The sequence below is a fragment of the Schistocerca cancellata genome, chromosome 7 (assembly GCF_023864275.1).
Source record: "Schistocerca cancellata isolate TAMUIC-IGC-003103 chromosome 7, iqSchCanc2.1, whole genome shotgun sequence".
Taxonomy (NCBI): domain Eukaryota; kingdom Metazoa; phylum Arthropoda; class Insecta; order Orthoptera; family Acrididae; genus Schistocerca; species Schistocerca cancellata.
In genome coordinates, this window is record NC_064632.1 from 246,867,961 (window position 1) to 246,894,434 (window position 26,474).

At 45.9% G+C, this 26,474-nt stretch overlaps 1 protein-coding gene across 1 annotated transcript in view; it reads right to left on the minus strand.

The window, feature by feature from the left end:
• Window positions 1-26,474, minus strand: part of LOC126092398 (sodium-dependent noradrenaline transporter-like) — a 456,764-nt gene that overhangs the window by 172,750 nt on the left and 257,540 nt on the right. Inside the window, exon 5 of the mRNA XM_049907971.1 lies at window positions 433-572. Within this exon, the coding sequence (XP_049763928.1) occupies window positions 433-572 (140 nt within the window). The remainder of the gene's footprint in view (window positions 1-432; window positions 573-26,474) is intronic.

The window sequence follows — 26,474 nt, forward strand, 5'->3', positions numbered from 1 at the left end:
ACTATCCAAAAGATCGTTTATGTAGATAGAAAACAACAGCGGACCTACCACACTTCCCTGGGACACTCCAGATGATACCCTCACCTCCGATGAACACCCACCATCGAGGACAATGTACTGGTTTCTATTACGTAAGAAGTCATTATCGTAGATAAAGATGAGACTCAAATGTCTCAAGGAAAATTTTATTCTGTAAAAGAAATTGGACATTTGTCACGTCATCATCGTGGTATTCTAACTTTAACGGCCAGCAGAATGTTTACATTGGTCAAAGCTCATAAAGTCGTTCACAGTGACGGCACTGAGCAGACTGCATTCATGAAAATGTGTTCTGACTGTCGCGCACTACTCTGCTCCTGAGTACGTCACAATGGAAAAGCGGCTAGCTGCCGCATTGCTGGCGCTCGCCTCCTCCGCAGCAGGTGACAGTACCTGGGTGTCGGCCAACCTGGAGAGCTCGGGGTGCAGGTAGTAGGAGATGCCAGACAGCGCGCCCGGCAGCATGAGGCCGCGCACCAGCAGGATGGACAGCACCACGTACGGCAGCGTCGCCGTCGCCCACACCACCTTGCCTGCGAACACAGTGACGGCCGCTCACAGTAGGCGTCGCTGCAGCGAGTTACCTGCACCACAGCCTCCCTGTACAGTGTTTGATCAACACTATCCGCACACTCTTCTGTAAAGACCACTAGATGTCACGATCGGCGAACTCGCCAGTGTAAAAGGACGCATCGAGTATTGTGTTATGAGGTAGACCAGGATGGGAAGAAATCTATACTCGTATATCAGAATATCGATATTTCTCGGTGTTATATCGACATACGCAGACGAAACTTAAATTGTCGACCTATCTAGTAATTGATACTTTACACCAAATATCGAGAGCGATACTTTCACAATCTGTCTTCTCTTGATTCATAGGCACTGTAGTTCTCATCAACAAATTTCTTGCCTATTACAACTACCACCAATCTTTACAATCTGACAGCACTACAAACGACCACCAAATCTGAACGTGAATGTATCTGTACTGTCTATTCATGGAAGTTTGATACTTCTGTGTGTCATTTCGACCATTGCAAATGATAGTAAGGAAATCATCACTACCTGGTCCCAACTATGAGGGAAAATGTGCGATTCCAGAAACACTACAGCCTGCACACATGAGAATGTCATATGCTACAGCTATGATGACGTCGCTCTTGCTGATAATGGTAGTCTTGTCCATTATTACGCCTCCTACAGTGGGCCCTCAGGGGCGCTCAACCATGCCTGTCCCCTGATGGTTGGGGGCTCTCTTCCTGCTGCTTCCCTCACACTAGCTTTGGGAGCTATGGCTTCCCATCATTCAGGGATGCTGATCCCCATCCCCCAGGTGGAGATGCATCACCCTCATCTGGCTTCTCAGGCCAGGAAGAGCTCCCTTGGGACACTACCCTCCAAGGTTTCTACCAGCCTACAACTGGATACAAGCCAGGGAATGAAGGATCCACAGGCTGCAGGTCATAGGGATTCGTGAACTTCAATCTCTGAAATTCAGGGAAGCCCTTCCAGTTATTTAAATCTCTTAAGGAGAAGAAAGACAAAAAGAAGTCGTTCCAGATGAAGTAGGTTCTGGTGTTCCCCATGCTGCCAAGTCCCACATGTTCTGCTGAGGTGGCGATCCTGGTGGCTCCTGAGACTCCAGATCGCACCACACAATGTGTCTCAGAACTTATGTGTGTTGATACCATAACCTCTCAAGCAATGGCAGCAGATGACCCTGGGTCATACCCTGCCTCCTTGGTCCCTTTATGCCCACTCAGTGTATCAGTAGCATGACTCTCCATTGCAATTGTAGTAATTTTTTATACCACCTGGCTAAGCTATGACATCTCTTAATCTCTTCCCCTGCTTCTTGCACTGTCCTTCAGGAAATGTGGTTTCCAGCAATGTGGACCCCTGTCCATCATGGCAACTAGGGAACTGTGCCAACTACAAAAGGATGTAGGGTGGAGTTTGCACATATGTTCTGGACTCTGTATATAGCGAACTAGTGCATCTTGATACAACTTTGGAGGCTGGGGCTGTCTGGGTAAGGGCATTTTAGGATTTTACCATATGTAATGTTTATCTCTCTCTCAACTGTTAAGTGCCTCAGAATACAGCGTCTGAATTTTTTCTCAGCTCTCCCCATCTTTCCACCTTCCCCAATAACGCTTTATGGGATGGGACAAGATTGAAAACTTACTAGTAGATCTCGACCTCTGTTTCTTGAATACCGGTGCCCCCACACACTTCATTGTGGCACATGGAACTTATTCAGCCACTAATCTTTCTGTTTGCAGCGCTGGTCTTCTCCCATCCATTCACTGGAGAGTCCACAATTATCAATGCGGTAGTGACTACCTTCTGATCTTCGCGTCCCTCCCTCAGTGTCACTTTCCTGGGTGACCACCAAGATAGGCTCTCAACAATGACAACTGAGATGCTTTTCGCCCACTGTCTTCCTTAGCTCCCCAGTAGTTAGGGATATTGACATGGCAGTCCAGAGTGCAACAGCAGCCATTTTTTCGCCAATGAGCTTAGCGATCTCTTATTCTTCAGGGTCCCCCCATCAGAAGTTAGTACCTTAATGGACCTTGGAAATCGCTGAGGCCATTAGAGATCGCTGATGGGCTCTCAAATGCCATAAGTGGCATCCATCAAAGGAGCACCTTATTGCCTTTAAATGGCTCTGTGGCTGCGTCCACCATGAAATAAAATAACGGAAGCAATGGAAGGAACCATTGGACCATGTATGTCGCCTTTGCAAGTTTCGGTGAAGATACGACACCTATACTGACACTAGCCCCCTGTGGATGTACCTGGTATTTTCCTTGAATGATGCTGTCTTCACTGACCCAGATAATGTCACCGAACATTTTGCTTCACACTATGATCGAACCTCTGTGTCTGAGAACTATCAATCTGCCTTTCATGTCCTCAAACAGTGGATGGAGAGAATGCACTTACGTTTGACTACACACCACCTCGAGTCCTATAATGCTCCGTCAAGAAGTGGATTGTCAGTGTCATCTCTTTACCATCTTTAACCATATGTGGAAGATGAAACGGGGTAAGCAACTTCTAAAGATGGACAGCTATCGCCTAATTAGTCTCATCAATGTTCTCTGCTAGTTGCTCAAACGTGTGGTGAGCTGGTAGCTGTGCTGGCTCCTTGAGTATCGAGGCCTTCTTGCTCCACCCCACGCTTTTAGTCAAGACCGTTCCACTGCTGATAATTTGGTTTGCCTCGAGTGTGCCACCCAGACATCTTTTGACCAGTGTCAGAACATTATTGCTGTCTTCTTCGACCTACAAAAGGCTTATGGCATCTCGTGACGACACCACATCCTCGCTACCTTACAAGAGTAGGGTCTCCATGGCCCACTTTCGATTTTTGTCCAGAAGTGCTTGTCACACCATATTTTCTGGACTCAAGTTGTGGTCCCATAGGACCCTCTACTGAGTGTCTCTCTCTTTCTAGTGGTCATCAACAGTCTAGCAGCAGATGTGGGTCTTCAGTATCATCCTTCTTGTATTCTGACGATTTTTGCTTTCACTATTGGTCCTCTAATGTAGATGTCTCTGAATGTCAACTGCAGGGTGTCATTTACAAGGTGAAGTCATGGGTCCTCACCCACAGCTTCCAGTTTTCAGCCACCAAGACTCATGTTATGCACTTCTGTCGACGTCATACTGTTCATCCACAACCAGAACTTTACCTCAGCAACCAATTACTCAATGTGGTGGATAATTATCGTGTTTTGGGACTGTTCTCCGATGCCTGGTTGATGTGGCTTCCCATTTTCGCCAACTTAAGCACCTAAATACACTTCACTACCTCAGTAACACCATCTGTAGCGCAGACCATACTACCCTTCTGCAGCTTTACAAAGCCCTGATCCTGTCCCATCTTGGTTACGAGAGTCTGGCATATGGTTCAGCATCGTCCTCAGCATGCAATCACTGTACTCAATACCCCACTGTGGGGTCAGACTTGCAACAGGACCCTTTCTAACTAGCGTTTGAACAGCTTACTCATGGAGGTTGGGGTCCCACCACTATGGATCAGGCGCCAGCAATAGCAAATCATTTATGCTATAAATGTACAGCTCCCCTAAGCATCCGAACTACCATGTCCTTTCTCCTAGTAAGGAGATCCATCTCCCACAACAGAGGTACAGAACTGGGGTGACAACTGCAGTTTGACTACAATGTCTCTGCTCTGAAATCCAACTTCCCCCATTTTCAACTCTTATCAGGCAGAAATTTTGTACACCCCCATGGCATATACCCCAACATCAGATCTGTATCAATTTACCCTTTGGACTGAAGGATCCCGTTGATCCCATGGTTTTTCGCTGCCTTTTGCTGGCTGACCTTGCTGCACTATTGGGTTCGGAAGTGGTTCACACTAAAGGCTTAGTGGTTGCTGGATGAACTGGTTTTGTGTATACATATACAGGGTGCAGTGAATTGCTGCTGAATGGATGCAGTGTCTCAACTGCTAAGTTGGTGGTCATCAAACAAACCCATAGCCACGCTCATTCTTGTAGTGGTAAGAGCCTTCTACTCTCCAGTGACTCCCTGAGCAGCCTTCATGTTATAGACTAGCACTACCCTCATCATCTATTAGTCACAACTATTCAGGATATTCTTTCTGACCTCCATCAAGCTGGATGCTGGTCATATTTGTTTGGACCCCTGGAGACGTTGGGATCTCAGGGAATGAATATGCTGAGTAGTTGGCAAAGTTGGCTAGCAGGAGGCCAGTTTTAGAAATGGGGGTCCCAGAACTGGACCTTCAGCCAACTCTACACAATCATTTGCTGGAGGTCTGGAACTTGGAATGATTCACCCTGGACTCCCCAAAGGAAATGAGGGCAATAAAAAAATACATGATCATATGGCAGTCTTCCCTTGTGCTTCTTGCAGGGAATCAACTGTCCTTTGTTGGCTACACATTGGACACACTTGGCTGACCCATGGCCACATTCTTCGACGGAGGTCATACTTTACTGCCGATGTGATGCCTGCCTGACAATGACCTACATCCTACTAGACTCCCAATTTGGCTGCTTTGCGGCGATATCTTAATCTTACCGACATGCTGCTACCTCTAGTGCTAGCCGGCGATGCCAAGGCAGCTGATCTATTTTATGTTTTCCCTGCGAAGATGATTTCTGCTCGTCTCTGTGAGGTAGTTCTTTTGGTTTCATTGACTGCCTGAGGTGTTGGAGGGGCACCCCTCGGCTGCTCTCGCCCTGGGGACCAACAGAGGCTCATGGCTCTTGCTCCTTGATCTGGCCTGGCCCCTACCCTTCCCACTTTTTGTTCTCCTTATACTTTAATATTTGCGTTTTTAATGTTTTGTCTTTCCTGAAATGTTATCATCTTGGCCATGTTGCTCTTTTTATTGGGGTAACAGAGGACGAGGTGGTGCTGGTCAGCTGCAGAGGATACCTCTCCCACCACATACCATGCCCCAACGACCTCTAGCTGCGTTCTGGGCAGCGTGGGTTATCCACCTTAATCCTTCTCACTGCCCTCCTACAACTCCGTGCTTTTATCTCTGTTTTGTTGTATCTGGTTCCAGTTGGGCTTCCTGGGATTTGTCTTTTGTATTCTTCTTCTGAGGATTATTCCTTGCTCGATACGTACAGGATGAAGGTACTGATGACCTTGTAGTTTAATCAGTTTAACTATAAGAAAACCAATCAAACAATTAACTGGTGTCACTTTGATTCCTCTCATATGATGTTGTGTAGTGTTGCATTCTCTCTTACTTATCGCTAAGACAATCTTTTATTCTATTCATGTATGTTGGGTAAGGCCCATGTCCTCTAAGGAAATGGACTGTACCCCTCGAAGGTGTAATGTATTTTACTTGAAGTCTTTCCCTCATCCTGGGACGAAGACATAGACACGTCGTGTTGTTGTAGCTACACCCCCAGCCTTTCATAAATAAAACAACACAGCATAGGTAGATCTCAACAAGGGTCTCATGTTCTGGGATTTCTTTTGAACTTTTACGATATGTTGCAGAAGGTAGGTCCCCCACAGTACAAAACCTCTAACTGTCAAGAAAAATGAAGTATAAATACTTAACCCTAGGACGCCCAAGTCTTTTCTTCTAACTTCGATGCCCAAGGGGGAGGGTGGGTTCAGCGAATCCACAGGTATTAAATAAGTTTACTGACAAAAAATTACAACTTTCAATTTATGTATTTTAACTAAAGCATCGGTTTATTAATGTTGTTAATTGTTATAAATATTGGATTGAGTGAATAAATAATTGACATATTACAATACAAAATACAGATGTGTTCATATACAATAGACTGCTCTGAGTCCTCAACTTCAAGGCAAGAGACACACTTCACAATTTTTTCTGAATGTGTGTTACACACATGTTTATGACGCTGTCCACAATACTGTTTTGGTTTACTTAGATTGTTGTACTTCTGCTTCTTTGTTTTAGCTTCTCTTACACAAATATGGCACCGACCTTTCCCTACAGGAGGCTGACATGCTTCTGTTGTCACTTCTTTGATTTTCTTTTGTAGAATAGTCTCCATTGATTGAACAATTTGGTTAAATAACCCTCTTGCATTGACACTTCTTTCTTCTACCTGCAATTTCATTAGTTCCATCCCAGCTTGTAGAAGATAAAGTTTCCGTTTGTTGTGTTTCTTTTCATTCCATCTTGGATGTTGCTGGATGAATATGGTGGTTGCATTGATAGCACAAATGTCGATGAGAGAGTAAAATACAGATAGAGGCCATCTCTTTGTTCCCATCTTGCAGGTGTACATACGCGCCATTTGATCAATGGTATCAATTCCACCTTTAGTGGAATTATAATATGCATTTATCTCGGTTTTATTCTTCTCTCCTCCAACAGTGCCTTTATCTTGGTGCATTGCTGACAACATCAGTAAGTTTTTACTTGGTTTCGTTTTTGCTATATAGGGCACCAAAGTTACTGGTGGCTTACCTGTTGATGGGTCTGTGAACAAGAACATTGATGAATATAGCTCTCGATTTGACGTGTTCTTTATTATGTCTGGAATATGCTTCCTGTTTGACTGCAGAGTTCCTACTGTAGTAACTTTGAAGTCTTGGTATAACTCTTCCGCCAAATCCACCGATGTGTAGTATCAGTCTGTAGTAATATTTCGACCAGTATTTTTCACAGGTGCTACCAGACGTTTGACGACAGCTGCTGAAGCCCGTTCTTCTTTCGACAAATTCTGAACATTACCTGCATAGGGTTCCATATTCAAGACGTATCTGTCAACTGCATCGGACATCATGCGTATAAGGATGCCATACTTGCCCGGTTTATCCTTCATAAATACTTTGAAGGGGCAGCCCCCTCTAAACAAGTTGAGCATCTCATCAGTGATGTGGTGGACCCCTGATTTATACAGTAGTGGAAACCTATCATTCATTTTGTTGAAAACATCACGGATTGCTGTGAACTTGTCTGCTTCCCTTCTTAGCTGGCAGGTACTTTTGTCATCAAACCTTATGATTGCAATAAGTTCCTTGAAACGTTCTCTTGCCATAATACCCTTGTAAACTGGCTGACCCATTAGGTCTGACAAAAGATCGTGTACACTGACAGAATTGTCCTTATTTGCCCCCATAAGTATCAGGATTCCTATAAAGGCATACAATTCTTTCTCATAAGTCAAAGTAACTTTTCGCCTAACTGCCTCTTCATTTGAATGTTTTACTATAAAATCCATGATGTCAGGCGTAAGAAGTAACTTCAAGTAACTTCAAGGCTTCTCCTGGTGAATGGCTAACACCAGCTGGAGTTACTCCTGCCTGCTCTCTTACTATATTAGCAACAGACCTCCGAGGAATTCTAGGCTGTGTGGTTATGTACCTTCTTCCAGACTTGGCCACAATAACATCCTGCCTGAAGCTGCGCTATCTTCATCTTCTCTAACATTCACATCACTTTCCCTATCTGAGTCATACTCCATAACGCCATCCTCATATTCACTTTCACTCACCGAGTCAAAATCTTCATCTAAAATTTCATTCAGAACTCTTTCTAAAGACAAGTGATGTATTCTTTTAGTCATTTCTAAGTCTGGGTGTGAACAGTAGGGAACTGCACTAACTCACTGCAAGTTTGCAAGATAAATAACAGCTGACTGATATCAACAATCACTTCCTCTGAAAATAAACCGATTGTTGTGAATATCAAGAATACCAACCAACAAGAAACTAGCTTGCATTGTTGTAGAGATGAGAAATATGTAATCCTACTAAGGGTAATTTTCTATAGCATGAAAGCCTAATGGGGGGGATTGTTGGACCCATAATAAGTTTATTTATTTTTTCTTTCAAAGCAGGAATTTTCTATAAAATATATTGACACTAACGTTTCATAAAATAGCCAACAAACAATAACTCAAAGGGAATATGTAGTATGAAAGTTACTTGGGCAAAAGCAACGGACATAAAAAAATTGTAGGTTCAACGGAACCCCTCCCCCTAGAAGTCCTAGGGTTAATATGTTTACAGGCTAATATCTGAAACCTGCTGCCAACGTCCTTTACCCTGGACATAACAAGATAGCTACTCTGTGTGTTTTTTACTTCTTTTGAAACTGCAATGTTTATTCGGAGGAAAACTATGGAAAGTGCTACAACGGCTAATCTGAACTTAAAAATTAATCCGCCGATTAATGGGGAATATGGGGAATGTGGATGTAATTTTAGGTGAACATAATACCACTGTTCACGCGACACATGTTAACTTACTGATGTTTTAATTCAGATGCTGCACTCCATCAATCAGATACAGATGAATAGTGAAATTTTGACAAACTCGTTAAGTGGAATGAACAGTTGTGTGACCGGCAAGACTAATGCTCTTAAAGAGGAAATTACTTCTTCAAATGCAGCTTTGAAGACGGCGCTCAGTGAGAAAGTTGACACTCTAGCAACTAAAGTGCAAAAGTTAGAGAATAGAATCCCTAAGGTGGAAAACTGGATTTGAAACTGTCCAAAATAACTTGCTAGAAGAAACAGACGTTAGAGAAATACAGAAAGAACAAATAAATACTTTTGTAACAATGGATAACTAATTGTTTAGTTGTCACACGTAAAAAGACGTTGACTGTGGTGTCACCGCCAGACACCACACTTGCTAGGTGGTAGCTTTTAAATCGGCCGCGGTCCGCTAGTATACGACGGACCCGCGTGTCGCCACTGTCAGTGATGGCAGACCGAGCGCCGCCACACGGCAGGTCTAGAGACACTGACTAGCACTCGTCCCAGTTGTACAGCCGACGTTGCTAGCCATGGTTCACTGAGAATTACGCTCTCATTTGCCGAGACGATAGTTAGCATAGTCTTCAGCTACATTTGCTACGACCTAGCAAGGCGCCGTATTCAAGTGATATTGAGATTCTATTAATGTATCATCAAGAGCGATGTTCTACAAATGTGGATTAAAGTTAAGTATTCCAGAAGCTACGTACTTTTCTTTATAGCATTCATTACGTATCCTGTTTCAAACCTTACGCCAGCATGCGTGCGTTTAAGCGCGTGCCTTTTGGCTTCCTCTCATTGTGTCTAGGCTGTCTTGTCTAGACACAACATATTTGGCGACGAGTCTCAAAAAGGGTCTTCTTCTTCTTTCTACTTGCTTACTTTACTTGTGTCATGGCTTCGCCAAATTCTCCAGATTTACTGTCCTAATTTTATCGCTTGCAGAATCAGCAGACGCAGGCCTTATTGGATGTCCTTGGACTTCTCGTCCAGGGTCAACGTGCAATGCAAAACGATGCGGCGGCCGCCGCCGCTTCATCGCTACCGCAGCCACAACACGCAGTTGCACCACCTTTTCGTCCATTTCAAGCGGAAGTGGAAAGCTGGACGGAGTGGTCACGCCAATTTGGATTCCATCTCGCCGCCTACGGAATTCAAGGTAACGAGCGGCAGCCTCATCTCCTTTCTTGTGTAGGTGTGTCCACCTACCGTGTGATAGTGAAATTATTTCCCCAACGCGACGTAGCAACTCTGTCCTATGAAGAAATTTTGTCTGCTTTAGATGCCTATTTCAAGGAATCAGTCAATGTAGTTGCAAAAAGGTATACTTTTTTTCGTACCAAACGTACAGCCGGTCAGACTAATCGGGAGTGGGTTGCAACTTTGCAAGGCCTTACAAGGGATTGTGCTTTTGAGTGTGAATGTGGACTCCCTTATTCAGATACTATGGTGCATGATGCAATTGCACAGAATGTTCCTGATGTTCGCATAAAGGAACAGATTTTGAAAGTAGTCAATCCCTCCCTTCAACAAGTGACAGCCATATTGGATCGGCAAGACACACTTGACTTTGCTCAGGAATCATTTGAAACTTCGCCAGCCGTGTGTCACGTTAACCGGCCCGCCGGGCGAGCTGCACGGAACTGTAAACAGCCCTCGCACACGTCCGCGCAGCCACGTGTGCCGCACAAGCATGCAAATGCAGTGAAATCATGCCCGCGGTGTGCTACTAGACATTCGCATGAGAATTGCCCGTCACGCCAAGCTATTTGCTTTTTCTGTAATAAAAAAGGACATGTTCAAAGTGTTTGCCAGAAAAAGCTCCGATCGGACTCTCACAACCATTCCAGGCCCTCTGCCTCGCGCCGGAATCGAACCAAGAATACTCGGGTTCGTGAACCTTCGCCCATGGACATTCATGTAGTTAATTCCACTCCGCCCAGTGCTTCTCTCTCTAACAGTGACTGTGTTCGTCCCACAAACAGTGTGCGTCGAAGTCGACGGAAATCACGTCAAGTCGCAAGTGATTCTGTACCAGTGTCTGTTCACGTTGCACAAAACAGTCGCTTTTGTCGTCAGCAGGACGATAAACTTTTTGTAGACTTGGAAATTAATGGCAACGTGATACCATTCCAGCTCGATACCGGAGCTGCAGTTTCATTTGCTCAATAAAGACACGTACAAACAACTGGGCACACCTCCGTTGCGTGCCGCAAATGTTAAGTTACATAGTTATTCTGGACAGCATATCCCTGTGTTAGGACAGTGCAGCCTTCTTGCAACATACAAGGGACAAACAAAACTTATGTCTTTTTACGTCCTTCGTTCTTCTTCTGCAGTGAACTTGTTTGGTTTAGATTTATTTCAGTTGTTTAACTTGTCTATAGTCAATCAGGTCCTATCAGTGAACCAGACTGTGCCTTCAGCCAGTGTTTCTCGTCTATGTGAAGAATTTGCAGACATTTTTGCACCGGGCCTTGGTTGCGCTAAGAACTATAAAGCACATTTGGAACTAAAAGTAAACGCGCAACCAAAATTTTTCAGAGTGCGCAATGTTCCCGATGCATTGCGTGCTGAGGTCGCGAGAACATTATTTCAGGTCTTGCGACAAAATGGTCTTCGCTTGCGGAAGGACAAATGTGTGTTTTTTGCTCGTGATTTGCCATATCTGGGACATGTACTCAATGCCCAAGGCATACATCCCAGTCCAGAGCACCTCCGTGCCATACAAGACTTGCCTTCGCCGCAGGATTTGAAACAGCTACAGAGTGTGCTGGGTATAATAAATTATTACCGTCGCTATATCCCCCATGCCTCTTCCATTTTAGCACCGGTTCATCGCTTACGCCGTAAAGGTGTTCCTTTCGTCTGGTCGACGGAATGCGAACGCGCCTTTCGCCAGCTGAAATTGGTGTTGCTTTCTAATACTTGCCTTACGCCATTCGATCCCCAGAAACCCCTTTTGTTGATGGTAGATGCATCAGATTTCGGGATCGGTGCTGTGCTTGCGCACAAAGATGGTTCGCACGATCGCCCTATTGCCTTTGCGTCCAAATTGCTGTCGTCTGCGCAAAGAAATTATTCACCGATCGAGAAAGAAGCATTGGCTCTCGTATTTGGTGTTACCAAGTTTCATGATTTCTTGTATGGTCGTCACTTTACCATCATCACAGACCACAAACCTTTGACATCGCTTTTTCATCCGACCAAGCCTGTCCCTCCACGTACAGCACAGAAATTCATTCGCTGGTCTATTTTCCTCTCGCAGTACCGCTACAATATCTTGTATCGGTCCACTGCTAAGCACAGAAACGCCGATGCGTTGTCCCGTTTGCCTGTTGCTGAGGATAGAGAATTCGATTCTTCTGAACTTGCTTGCATGTTCATTGATGCGGACACCGATGACGTGGTCGAATCGTTTCCGATTGCTTTTCGTCGTGTAGCTGCAGCCACAGCTGCAGACCCTGTCCTTGCTACCGTTTTGCGTTTTGTTGCTACGCAATGGCCTTTGTCAAAGTCACGGATCGAGGATCCGTTGGTTCTGCGATTTTTTGCTCACAAGGAGAGACTTTTTGTACGACGTGGTGTTTTGCTGTTGCGTTCTGATAATGATCAGTCCAGGGTCGTGGTCCCACGTTCGTTACAGTCCTCTGTCTTACAGCTTCTCCACCAAGGACATTGGGGTATAGTGAGAACAAAACAACTTGCTCGTCAGCACTGTACTTGGTTCGGAATCGATGCTGCGATTACGAATATGTGCTCTTCTTGCATGGCGTGTGCCGAACACCAATCCACGCCACCGCGGAAATTCTTTGCATGGCCGAAAGCCACTTCCCCTTGGAAACGCTTACACATCGATTTTGCTGGTCCATTCTGGAATGCTCGATGGTTGGTTGTGGTAGATTCTTTCAGTAATTTTCCTTCTGTTGTCAAGATGTCTTCCACGACGTCATCTGCCACCATCCAAGCGTTATCCGCTATCTTTTGCATTGAAGGTCTTCCACAAACTATTGTTTCTGACAATGGCCCACAATTCATGTCCGCAGAATTTCAGTCATTCTGCAAGGCCAATGGTATTCAACATGTGACGTCCGCGCCTTTATCGCCACAGTCAAACGGTGCCGCTGAACGTTTGGTCCGGACTTTCAAGTCACAGATGTTGCAGTTGAAAGAGTCGCATTCTCGGGAGGACGCGTTATTGCTCTTCTTGTCTTCGTATCGCTCTCAGCCCCGAGATGGTCGCTCGCCGGCTGAGTTGTTGCACGGTCGCCCTCATCGAACCTTGATGTCTTTGCTGCATCCGCCGCATCAGGTTCCTGTGCTGCGGCAGCCACCTGCTTTTGCCTCAGGCGACGTTGTATACTATCGCAACTATCGCGGTTCACGGCGTTGGCTCGCAGGGCGCATTCTTTGCTGCCTCGCCCGCGCTATGTATCTGGTTTTGGGGGCCTCTGGTGAGGTGCGTCGGCATCTCAATCAGCTGCGCCTCTGTCGTCGCACGGGTTCTACCGCTCCCCGTCTGCTTTCAGCAACGGTGCCGTCCGGTCAGCGCCCTGGGGACCCATCTACTGGCTCGCCTCATCCCCAGGTGTTACCGACGCTGCCTTCCATTTTGCCCCATGGCGACGCGCCGCCGCCGCCGCCGCCTGTTCTCCCGCCGGCGACGCCCGCAGTGGACGCGTCGCTGCAACCGCCGGGCGCCTCCCTGGGTCACGCGCCGCCGATAGCTTCCCGTGACCAGTTGTCCTCCGCCATGGAACTCTTGCCCGCTCCGGACCATCTGTCGTCTTCGCCAGTCGGGTGCTGCGACTCGATGGAGGTCGACCCTTCGGCCCCTCCTGACTATCTACGGGCGCATACACCGCATGTTGGCGTGCACCCTGGACTAGGTTTTCAGGCGTTTCCTAGCTCCCTTCGGACCGAATGGCCGGGTGCGGGTGGCACAGCCTCGCCTGTTGTTAGGCTCCCCACCTCGTCGCATACGTCAACATGGGGTCCTCCCCACGACGGGCGGAAGCCTTATAACACAACTATCCGCCGATTTGCGGGGGAGGAATGTGGTGTCACCGCCAGACACCACACTTGCTAGGTGGTAGCTTTTAAATCGGCCGCGGTCCGCTAGTATACGACGGACCCGCGTGTCGCCACTGTCAGTGATGGCAGACCGAGCGCCGCCACACGGCAGGTCTAGAGACACTGACTAGCACTCGTCCCAGTTGTACAGCTGACGCTGCTAGCCATGGTTCACTGAGAATTACGCTCTCATTTGCCGAGAAGATAGTTAGCATAGCCTTCAGCTACATTTGCTACGACCTAGCAAGGCGCCGTATTCAAGTGATATTGAGATTCTATTAATGTATCATCAAGAGCGATGTTCTACAAATGTGGATTAAAGTTAAGTATTCCAGAAGCTACGTACTTTTCTTTATAGCACTCATTACGTATCCTGTTTCAGACCTCACGCCAGCCTGCGTGAGTTTAAGCGCGTGCCTTTCGGCTTCCTCTCATTGTGTCTAGGCTGTCTTGTCTAGACACAATATTGACCATACCGGAGCTTTTTTCTGTGAATGTAAGAGAACATGTAGCTGTTCAATAACCCAGCTCTGAAGCCAAATGGTCAGTATGGTTCGAGGAGCCGTAGGGAATGGACTTACTGTTTACGTCCCTGCTGCGGAGTGCACACTTGATGTGTGTCTACTTGCTTTGACCGTTTCTAGCGTCCTAGTGTTTTTATCATTTAGAATGGGTGACTCTTACAGAAAATTGACGCTGAAATTCAGTTTCAGGAGTGAATTGGCTCCGTCAGAATCTCTGGAAGCAGAATGTTTTCTCCAAGATGAAGTAAAGATCCCAAATGATGATCTTGTTAGTAGACACTTTTCCATTGTAGCGTGGTGTATGAAAAGCTTCTGAATGACGCAATTTGTGACAGAAACCTTCGACAGATAAAAAATGAGTTCAAATTCTGCCACTTGGATCAGAATGTGGGTGCTGTGGAGATCGACCACGCCGGGCTGGGATTGCGGATGATCCTAGTCTTTGAACTTCCTTTCGAAATGCTCGCAGACGAGGTGGTGTCTGCATTTCGTCCTTACAGGATGGTGCACAGACATGTTGCGGAGAAATGGGCTTATTTCAGCATATAATGGGGTGTGTCAGGCCCACATTACTTTCAGTAAACATGTCCTGTCCAGTATAAAAATTAGAGGATACAGAGTCATCATCATTTACGACAGACAACTGAAGACGTGCTCGGAGTGCGGTAAATAAGGCCACATGTGGTCAGAATGTCGGCAAAGGAGGATAGCAAAGTGCTATTACAGACCTACTCCCCTCGTGGCAGCACTCAAGAATTATGTCAGCACGCTAAGGCTCTGACAGCCCGTAACAACATTCCACAGATGACTTAAGCACTGCAGAGGAACCATGGAAATGAAGCAACTCCTACTACCATCACCGCCAATGGAAGCATTAAGGTTGACACCATGGTAGTGCCCACAGCAGTGTTGGTACCAGGTCACTGGGACTCTTTGCTACCATCCGACATGAAAGCCCAATCATAAACACCGATCGCTGAAGAAGCACAAGAGAAGGTGGAGGACATCACTTGATAACCATGTAACATAGTTACAAACACATAATGCTCCATCTCGCCCAGAGATAATGCACTGATAGATGCCATGGAAACAACATGCAACCTATTCCCACCCAATGGACCAGACGCTGTTGTACCCTTGTTAAAAGTGACACAATCTGACGATGATTGCAAGGATGGACAATGCTCCCCTGCCACTGCAGCGCCAACGTCGACGACGAACCCCTTAGAGGTGCTAATGGCTGATGCCTCCCACTGCCCATCTCTGTAGGTGGATGATATCGACGAATATACAGTGACTAAAGCTGTGCCAGTGGCCGAGGTCTCAGCAGTCCATGATTAAAAATTACTGGTGAAGTGGAAAAGATGCACGAATAGACACTGTAGAAGATGTGGAATCATCACATCCATGTACTGCAATGAGTGTCCCCGTACCTGCAAACCTGCACCAGGCCTACTGGATTGGTTCCATCAATCTCAACACCATTCGTTCGAAAGTGAAGCTTCAATGGCTGCGCGATATGCTATGAACTGTCAGATGAGGAAATTGTGCTTATGCCAGAAATCCGTTTGGAAATCTTTCCAGGGCGCGATTTGACATAGAGGCTGACGACGTGAGGTATTTTCCATTGGCCAGAGGGTTGGTGATAATCACACAAAATACACACATTGTAGATATACAGGGTGCGTCACCTAACGTTACCGCTGGATATATTTCGTAAACCACATCAAATACTGACGAACCGATTCCACAGACTGAACTTGAGGAGAGGGGCTAGTGTAATTGTTTAATACAAACCATACAAAAATGCACGGAAGTATGTTTTTAACACAAACCTACGTCTTTTTAAATGGAACCACGTTAGTTTTGTTAGCACATCTGAACATATAAACAAATACGTAATCAGTGCTGTTTGTTGCATTGTAAAATGTTAGTTACATCCGGAGATATTGTAACCCAAAATTGACGCTTGAAACCTCCGACGTTCAGTTGCGTGTTGTAACAAACACGGGCCACGGTCGGCGAGCAGCATCTGCAGGGACATGTCCCACTGGAAACGCGTCGACGTATGTGGTATCAGCATGATGGTGCACCTGCACATTCCGCAATTAACACTAGGCTGACCCTTGACAGGATGTTCGATGGGCGTTTCATATGACGTGGAGGACGCATAAATTGGCCAGCCCGTTCTCCTGATCTTACACCTCTGGACTTCTTTCTGTGGGGTACGTTAAAGGAGAATGTGTACCGTGATGTGCCTACAACAACAGAGGATATGAAACAACGTATTGTGGCAGCCTGCGGCGACATTACACCAGATGTACTGCGGCGTGTACGACATTCATTACGCCAGAGATTGCAATTGTGTTGGGGGGGGGGGGGGGGGTTGTTTTGGGGAAGGAGACCAGACAGCGAGGTCATCGGTCTCAACGGATTAGGGAAGGACGGGTAAGGAAGTCGGCCGTGCCCTTTGAAAGGAACCATCCCGGCATTTGCCTGGAGCGATTTAGGGAAATCACGGAAAACCTAAATGAGGATGGCCGGACGCGGGATTGAACCGTCGTCCTCCCGAATGCGAGTCCAGTGTCTAACCACTGCGCCACCTCGCTCGGTGCAAATGTGTGCAGCAAATGATGGCCACCACATTGAACATCTATTTGCCTGACATGTCGGGACACACTCTATTCCACTCCGTAATTGAAAACGGAAACCACGTGTGTACGTGTACCTCACCCCTCATGGTAATGTACATGTGCGTCAGTGAAAAAGATCAATAAAAAGGTGTTAGCATGTGGACGTAATGTGCTGTTCCAATCTCTTCTGTACCTAAGGTCCATCACCGTTCCCTTTGGATCCCTACGTAATTCGGTGCTCTCCGATACACACGTTCGGACAGCGGAGGAGTGGTACTCAAGCGTCAACTTTAGGTTGCAATATCTCTGGATGTAATCAACATTTTACAATGCAAGAAACGGCACTGATTACGTATTTGTTTATATGTTCAGATGTGCTAACAAAACGAACGGGGTTCCATTTAAAAAAACGTAGGTTTGTGTTAAAAAACATACTTCCGTGCATTTTTTATGGTTTGTATTAACCAATTACACTAGCCCCTCTCCTCACGTTCGGTCTGTGGAATCGATTCGTCAGTATTTGATGTGGTTTACGAAATATATCCAGCGGTAATGTTAGGTGACTCACCCTGTATATACCCCCTCTGGAATGGACATGAGATATGACCAGTCGCATTTCTATTCAGAGGAGATCAAGCCTCTCTTCCTTGGACCCTATGTCAACTGCATCCATAGTGGTGACTTCAATAACATTTTTCATCCAAAAGATCAGTCACCTAGTTACACCAAGCACCTAAAATTCGTCTGCTGGTGCAAGAACTATGTCTTCCACAGAATCGGGAAAGGATGCATGGCAACTGCCCAGAGGATACACATACGTCTACAGTCACTCTGTGAATCCCCTCAATCGCATTTATGTTCCCCAATCTGACGGCAGTGACGATGAACGCAGAAAGACAGTCGTTAGCCTTTTCCGATCATAGCGCATCTCTCTCCGTCGTCACAAGGTATGGAGGAGTCGTGGCTGCTGGAAAATGAAGGTGGAAAATGAAAATGTCGTCGACTTACAGCCGACACATGGACTGCCTGCAAAGATCGACAGCTGAGATATGCCTCCACGTTGAAACAGTGACTCGAATGCTCTAAATTGGCAATACAAAGTTCAATGATCCGATATGAAAGAGAAAAATCGTGCCTTTGATACCGCCATACGACGGAATATTACAGTACACTGCTCAAAGAACTCATGGTAAGCCCACCATTGCCTGACCGACAGAGGGAGATTCATCGCATCAAGGAGAAGATCATCTCACATATGTGGCACTGTCTCGAAGTCGTCGTGATGCGAGCATACTGTCAAGATTGGGTCAACAGTGAACCTCTGTCTATGCACCATATTCTTCGTGAATGGCAACAGCGATGCGGAACGATGATCCACGTTCTTGAAATGACAGATGGTCGCCGTTTGACTGCATAGGCACACATTGTGAATGCAATCGTTGACCACTGCTGACGATTATACCATAAGAGCAAAGTTATGGTACAGCTTTTGCTAAAGTGTCACAGTCGACATCAGATCCTCTCGATGGCCTGGCAGCAGAATAGCTTATGATGCCAATTACTCGCAAAGATGTAGAGGAAGCCATATGAAAGGGTGCAAGCAACAAATCTCCTGGTTTCGACAGTATGCCCTTGGAATTCTACCAGACTGTTGAAGACTTGATGGTACCTAGATAGTCGTCAATGTATCGGGAGTAGATGACACATAGTGTTCCACTGCCTCCATCCTTTGTTGAATGCCGGGTTATCCGGATCCTCAAGCTAAGAGGAGGAAGAGGGATTGAGCACTACCATCTGCTGACGTTGCTCAACAGCGACTTTAAGATCTTTACAAGGCTTCTGGCAGCGCTCCTTAAGAGTATTTTGCTCCCAATGTACATGGGAGGAGCTAATAATATGCAGACGGCGCTCAGTGACTGTCGGGGTGTGATAGCCCTCGCAGAAGCCTGTTGCTTCGAGGTGCCCTGATCACAGTGGACTTTGACCATGATTTTGACAGGATGGGCCCAGCTTGCGACCTCTCCACGGTGGCCCATTCAAAGTATTGATTAATGGGTGGTATGCCCCCACAGACTGTTTGGTTGACGCAGCGTACTGTAAGCAGCAGAATAGATACACATAATCGTACTTTGGCTTACTCCATGTTGGCAGACCACTTGCCTCCAGCTTGTACTACGATTCGTCTCAATATCCTGCAGAACCCGGTCCTCCAGACCTGGTGTGCACAGTCTGCCGCCTCCCGGACGACCCATGATCACACAAACGCCCAAAAAGGGTTTGAAATATTGTGTGATGTAGTTGATGTCTGTAAGGGTACTTGTTTTGGTATAGCGGTGCTACCTCTCGACCGTTTCCATCCTCTTGGCTGTACACAAATTCCATCTCGGTTTGCTCCGACACGAATACGGGACCATATTGCTGTTGAACAGGTGCATCAAACACACAGCCTGCAACACACAGGTAACACACAACATGTGGTCAGAGGAACTTTCATTCGTCAGCACCATCTACCGTGGCAACCATGCATTTACGGACACATGTTAGTAGGACCTTTTTTCTTCTATTTCGAGTCAGGAATTCGTCTCTGCAGTTTGTCAGTTTTATTAATGTTCAATCTGTACAGATAAACAAAAAACATTGTTATGGTAAAACATCTGTGCGACATCATTATTTAACTTTGATTTTCTTCTTCTTGCCCATAGCTTATATAATGTGTAGTAGATTGTGATAGAGGAGCATTGAAAAAATGGTAGGCGTTGCTGTCTTTAGTGTGCAGGGTTCTGGGTGTGTTTCCTGGTACCTCTTCAGATTTTTTCCTGTAATAGGGAGGTCTGGTACGGGATGCACTCAGCCCTTACGAGGCCAAATTAGGAGCTGCTACAGTAGAGAAGGAGTGATATCGTCAGGTAGTCGTTAACGGCTGGTGGGTCACACATCCCACGATCGCAGAGCAGCCTTTAATTAATAGATGTTCGTTCTGCTCATGGCCTTTTTGTAAATAAACAGTGAAGTATATCTAACTGGCAGTATTTACAGAATGAAGGCAACACACATTTAGTGTGGAGGGCTCGCCCCCTGCCATAAATGCTGTCGGAAACTAACGGGACACACTAAAGTGTAGGTTTGTGGTCCTAAATCGCCGCCATGGACTCTATGGACTCTTCTTTTTTTTCATCAGTCTTCTGACTGGTTTGATGTTTCATTCAGCTCACCTAGAATTCCTCTCCTGTGCTAACCTCTTCATCTCAGAGTTGCTGGATGTATTCCAATCTCTGTCTTCCTCTACGGTTTTTACCCTCTAAAGCTCCCTCTAGTACCATGGAAGTTATTTCTCGATGTCTTAGCAGATGTGCTATCGTTTTCCCCCCGTTTTCGTGTCAGTGTTTTCCACATATTCCTTTCCTCGCAGATTCTACGGAGAACATCCTTATTCCTTACCTTACCAGTCCAAATAATTTTCAACATTCTTCTGTAGTACCATATCTCAAATGCTTCGATTGTCTTCTCTTCCGGTTTTTCCACAGTCCACTACCATACAATGCTGTGCTCCAAACGTACATTCTCAAGAATTTGCCACGCGGCAGCTACGGTCACAGGTTCGAATCCTGCTTCGGGCATGGATGTGTGTGATGTCCTTAGGTTAGTTAGGATGAAGTAGTTCTAAGCCTAGGGGACTGATGACCTCAGATATTAACTCCGATAGTGCTTAGAGCCATTTTGAGCCAAGAATTTGTTTCTCAAATTAAGGCTTACGTTTGATTCTAGTAGACTAACGCCCTTTCTGCCAATGCTAGTCTGCTTTTGATGCCCTCCTTGCACTGTCCGTTATTGGTTATTTTGCTGCATATGTAGCAGAATTCCTTACGTTCATCTACTTCGTGATCACCAAACCTGATGCTAACTTTCTCGCCGTTCTTATCTCTGCTGCCTCTCATTGCTTCCGTCTGTTTCCGATTTACTCTCAGTCCACATTCTGTATTCATTAGACGGTTCATTCCATTCAGCAGATACTATAATTCTTCTTCACTTTCACTGAGGATAGCAATGTCATCAGAGAATCTTATCATTGATACCGTTTCGCCTTGAATTTTAGTTCCACTCTTTTATTTCCTTTATTGCTTCTTCCGTGTATAGATTGAACAAAAGCGGCTAAAGGCTACCTCCATGTCTCACACCCTTTTTAATCCGAGCACTTCGTCCTTTGTTTTCCATTGTTATTGTTTCCTCTTGGCTCTTGTGCGTACTGTAATTTACCCGCCTTTCCCTATAGCTTCAGCCTATTTTTCTCAGAATTTCAAACATCTTGCACCATTTGACATCGTCGAACGCTTTTTCTAGGTCGACATATCCTATCAACGGGTCTTGATTTTTCTTTAGTGTTGCTTCCATTATCAACTGAAACGTTAGAATCGCCTCTCTGGTACCTTTGCCTTTCCTAAAGCCAAACTGATCGTCATCTAACACATCCTCAGTTTTCTTTTCCATTCTTCTGCATATTTTTCTTGTCAGCAGCCTGGATGCATGAGCTGTTAAGCTGGTTGAGCGATAATTCTCGCACTTGTCAGCTCTTGCAATCTTGGGAATTGTGCGGATGATGTTTGTCCGATACTCATATCGTACATCGCCAGACTCATGTATTCTACACACCAACGTGAATAGTCGTTTTATTGCCATTTCTCGCAATGATTTTAGAAATTCTGACGGAATGTTTTCTATCCCTTCTGCCTTCTTGATCTTAAATCTTCCAAAGCTTTATGAAATTCTGATACTGGATCCCCTGTCTCTTCTATATCGACTCCTGTCTCTTCTTGTGCCACGTGATCAGACAAGTCTTTCTCATAAAGAACTTCAAAGTTCTCTCTCCACAGATCTGCTGTCTCCTCTGCTATTAACAGTGGATATGGTCTCCATAGGGCACTTTTACAGCAATAGGAGACATTACTACAACCTTTTAGGACAGCGATGAGTGGAGCGAGTGCTCTTACAGACCATGAACAGATTTCTGGTACACCTCTCTCCTCATCGGTGCCACGCGTCACAACATTTCTAGAGCGTCGTACATGACTGCCCGTGCCTCATCTTGTTTCCTGACTTTCGGAGACCGCTTTATTGAATGAGAGAATGTTTCATGTAACAGTCATCTTCACTTCGAATGATCTGGCTGCATCGTTTCTCTATTTTGTGTAACGTAGATGTAGTTGGTATGATCAGAGTCTTCGACAATCTGTTCTCTCTGCACCTTTTTGAATTTCCGACTGCTTCTAACAGCGATGTTAGTAAGGCTTGTCGCCTTAGCGCATGTTCTACTAACTTCTACCTTCATATCTCAGGAAGAATCTAAGCCAACGTGCTCTGTGGAAAAACAAACGAATATGAAAACTGGAGCTCTTGAGAAAAGGTGGCGACACTGTAAATGTTAAAATTAATTCGAAAAATAAATCAATAAAAGAAGCGACACTAGAGCAGATAAGGGCAAAAAGATCAAGACTCGCAAAAGTGTATCGATGAAAACAGGACTCGAACTAGTTTCCTCTGTTCCCAATCACATGGAAATTAGCTTACTGTACCGTCATCAGCTATGCAGCGTGGTGTGCTCGGGCAATAATACCGAGCGAGGTGGCGCAGTGGTTAGCACACTGGACTCGCATTCGGGAGGACGACGGTTCAATCCCGTCTCCGGCCATCCTGATTTAGGTTTTCCGTGATTTCCCTAAATCGCTTCAGGCAAATGCCAGGATGGATCCTTTGAAAGGGCACGGCCGATTTCCTTCCCCATCATTCCCTAACCCGAGCTTGCGCTCAGTCTCTAATGACCTCGTTGTCGATGGGACGTTAAACACTAAATCTCCTCTTCCTCCTCCTTCTCCTCGGGCAATAATGGTGTCTGCAGAAATCTTTTAAGAAACTGAAACAGTTTGCTTAACCAGAACGATTACATCACTAACAGGGACACCTGCAACCCAAAGTCCTGTACGAATCAGAAACGTATAAATAGCACCGACGTCCACAAATATATAAACAGTTTATGTCAAGTACCTCCTAGGCTGTGCGTAGACCATTTCTCTGGAATATCCAGGAGCACTAGTCCCACAAAGTTTGCAGAAGAAGTACGGAAGGAGATGCTAATGGAAGTGAAGCTATGAGGGCGGGTCGTGATTCACGCCTGGATAGCTCAGTCGTGAAAAGCAAGGTGCAGAGTTCAATCCCCGATCCAGCACAAAGTTTTAATCTGCCAGGAAACTCCAGAACAGTGCCCACTGTGCCACTTACCAAGACGCTCACGTAAGCAGTCTTGTGAAGCCAAATGTAAAAAGAAAGAGACCTTACTTAATTAAAATCTGGTTTACATTCATATGGAATATTGATTCCCTTGCTCGAAGTAACACTCTGGGGTATATAATTTTTTAATATTATATTTTATTTCCGTGTCTGCGTAGCTTTACATGCAAATTTGCCACAGAAAGAAAAATCGCAGAATAAAGACACAATAATAGCCAGAATCGTTGTATACTGCAGAAGAGTATCCCAGCATCTAATCTACAAGGGGCAGTCAAATGAAAACAGAAAACGCGTCACAATGATACCATGGAATGGATCCATTCAAACGTAGTCACCACACACGTTAAGACATTTATTCCATTGTGAGACGAGATGATTAGTTCCTTTCTCGTGGAACGTGGCTGGCTGCTGACTGATACACAACCACACCCAGTCTCGCACATCGACGCCAACACGTCTTTCTTCACGCCGCCAACAATGTGAAAATAGGACAGTGAACGACGTGGGCTGTATGGAGGATGTTTCAGTGTTTCCCAACCAAATCACTGAAGCATATTATTCCTTCGATTGGCAGTGTGGGGGGAGGCGTTATCGTGCAACTTCGACTGTAATGGCCTTCTGCTGGTCGTGTTCGTAGAGCACGGAACCGCATCCAGTGCGTATAGCTATGAAGCCACTTTGCTAAAACTGTGATGTGCCATACAGTCAAATCGCCCAGGAAAGCTGTCGGACAGATTCATCCTGTTGCACGATAATGTGCACCTCCACACGGCAAATCGGATGAAGGCAACGCTTCAGCAGTGTGTTGGGGAACACTGCAACATCTTCTGTACAGCTTGGATCTTTCACCGTGTGATTTTTATATCGTTGGTGTGCTGGTATAAGCTGTTGTCAGCACACCAGGCGGCACAGAGGTTGCGAGAAGATCGATAGTAATCGCAAACAAAGCACCTATCAGGAAAGAGGCCAAGAACTGACTCGCAGGCAACTGGCCGCCAACGCCCTCTCGACCGCCCGTATTTAGATCGCCTCCGCGGACAGGAGGGCCCTGTCAGACATCTAGTGAGTCAACGAATCGAGTCATCTGTCGCAGCCTAGTGGGAGCCACAGTCGCAATTAGCTCAGCCCCTAGCTCAGAGTCAGTCAGTACCTAGCGACCAGAGTAGTGTACGTAGCGGGACTTGTACGAGGGCAGTTCAATAAGTAATGCAACACTTTTTTTTCTGAAACAGGGGTTGTTTTATTCAGCATTGAAATACACCAGGTTATTCCCCAATCTTTTAGCTACACAACACTATTTTTCAACGTAATCTCCATTCAATGCTACGGCCTTACGCCAGCTTGAAATGAGGGCCTGTATGCCTGCACGGTACCATTCCACTGGTCGATGTCGGAGCCAACGTCGTACTGCATCAATAACTTCTTCATCATCCGCGTAGTGCCTCCCACGGATTGCGTCCTTCATTGGGCCAAACATATGGAAATCCGACGGTGCGAGATCGGGGCTGTAGGGTGCATGAGGAAGAACAGTCCACTGAAGTTTTGTGAGCTCCTCTCGGGTGCGAACACTTGTGTGAGGTCTTGCGTTGTCATGAAGAAGGAGAAGTTCGTTCAGATTTTTGTGCCTACGAACACGCTGAAGTCGTTTCTTCAATTTCTGAAGAGTAGCACAATACACTTTAGAGTTGATCGTTTGACCATGGGGAAGGACATCGAACAGAATAACCCCTTCAGCGTCCCAGAAGACTGTAACCATGACTTTACGGGCTGAGGGTATGGCTTTAAGCTTTTTCTTGTTAGGGGAGTGGGGGTGGCGCCACTCCATTGATTGCCGTTTTGTTTCAGGTTCGAAGTGATGAACCCATGTTTCATCGCCTGTAACAATCTTTGACAAGAAATGGTCACCCTCAGCCACATGACGAGCAAGCAATTCCGCACAGATGGTTCTCCTTTGCTCTTTATGGTGTTCGGTTAGACAACGAGGGACCCAGCGGGAACAAACCTTTGAATATCCCAACTGGTGGACAATTGTGACAGCACTACCAACAGAGATGTCAAGTTGAGCACTGAGTTGTTTGATGGTGATCCGTCGATCATCTCGAACGAGTGTGTTCGCACGCTCCGCCATTGCAGGAGTCACAGCTGTGCACGGCCGGCCCGCACGCGGGAGATCAGACAGTCTTGCTTGACCTTGCGGCGATGATGACACACGCTTTGCCCAACGACTCACCGTGCTTTTGTCCACTGCCAGATCACCGTAGACATTCTGCAAGCGCCTATGAATATCTGAGATGCCCTGGTTTTCCGCCAAAAGAAACTCGATCACTGCCCGTTGTTTGCAACGCACATCCGTTACAGACGCCATTTTAACAGCTCCGTACAGCGCTGCCACCTGTCGGAAGTCAATGAAACTATACGAGACGAAGCGGGAATGTTTGAAAATATTCCACAAGAAATTTCCGGTTTTTTCAACCAAAATTGGCCGAGAAATAAAGTGTGTTGCATTACTTATTGAACTGCCCTCGTACTTCACCAGCAGTGAGGCTAACGTGCACTATTACAGAGAGCTTGTGCTACAACACCTAGACTATCTTCAGTTAAGTAACTTTCTGTTCTTATGAATAAAGAACCCTGTTAACATATGCGTGCAGTTCTGTTATAGAAGAGGATACCGATCACCAAACAACATCCTCTCCTTGCTTCCCACGGTACAAGCCCACAGTAACAACGGTACGACACATAAAACTGGCAACGAGGATGGTATTCGAACCCACGCGTGCAAGGAACGGTTCAAAAATTGCAGCGCTGGGCTTTATTGCTTTCGCAGTATCAGTACAAAATTGTGTAAAGACCTGCGGTAAAAGCAGGGCAATGCAGACGTCCTATCTCGCCTTCCGATTGGTCTAGACTCTGTTTTTGAAGCATCTGCCACATTTTGTTGCCAAATCGATGCGAAGGACTGTGAATTGCTGGAATATTTTCCCTTGCACTACAGAAAAATTGCACAGGACATGGAATCAGACCCGAATCTCAAGGTTTTGTTGCATTAGATTTGCACTTCTTGGACAACGATTAGCATTCGATGAAAATTTGAGGGGCTCCTTTTTCGAAGAAGCGTTTTTACATAGGAAATGTCCTCCTTTGTG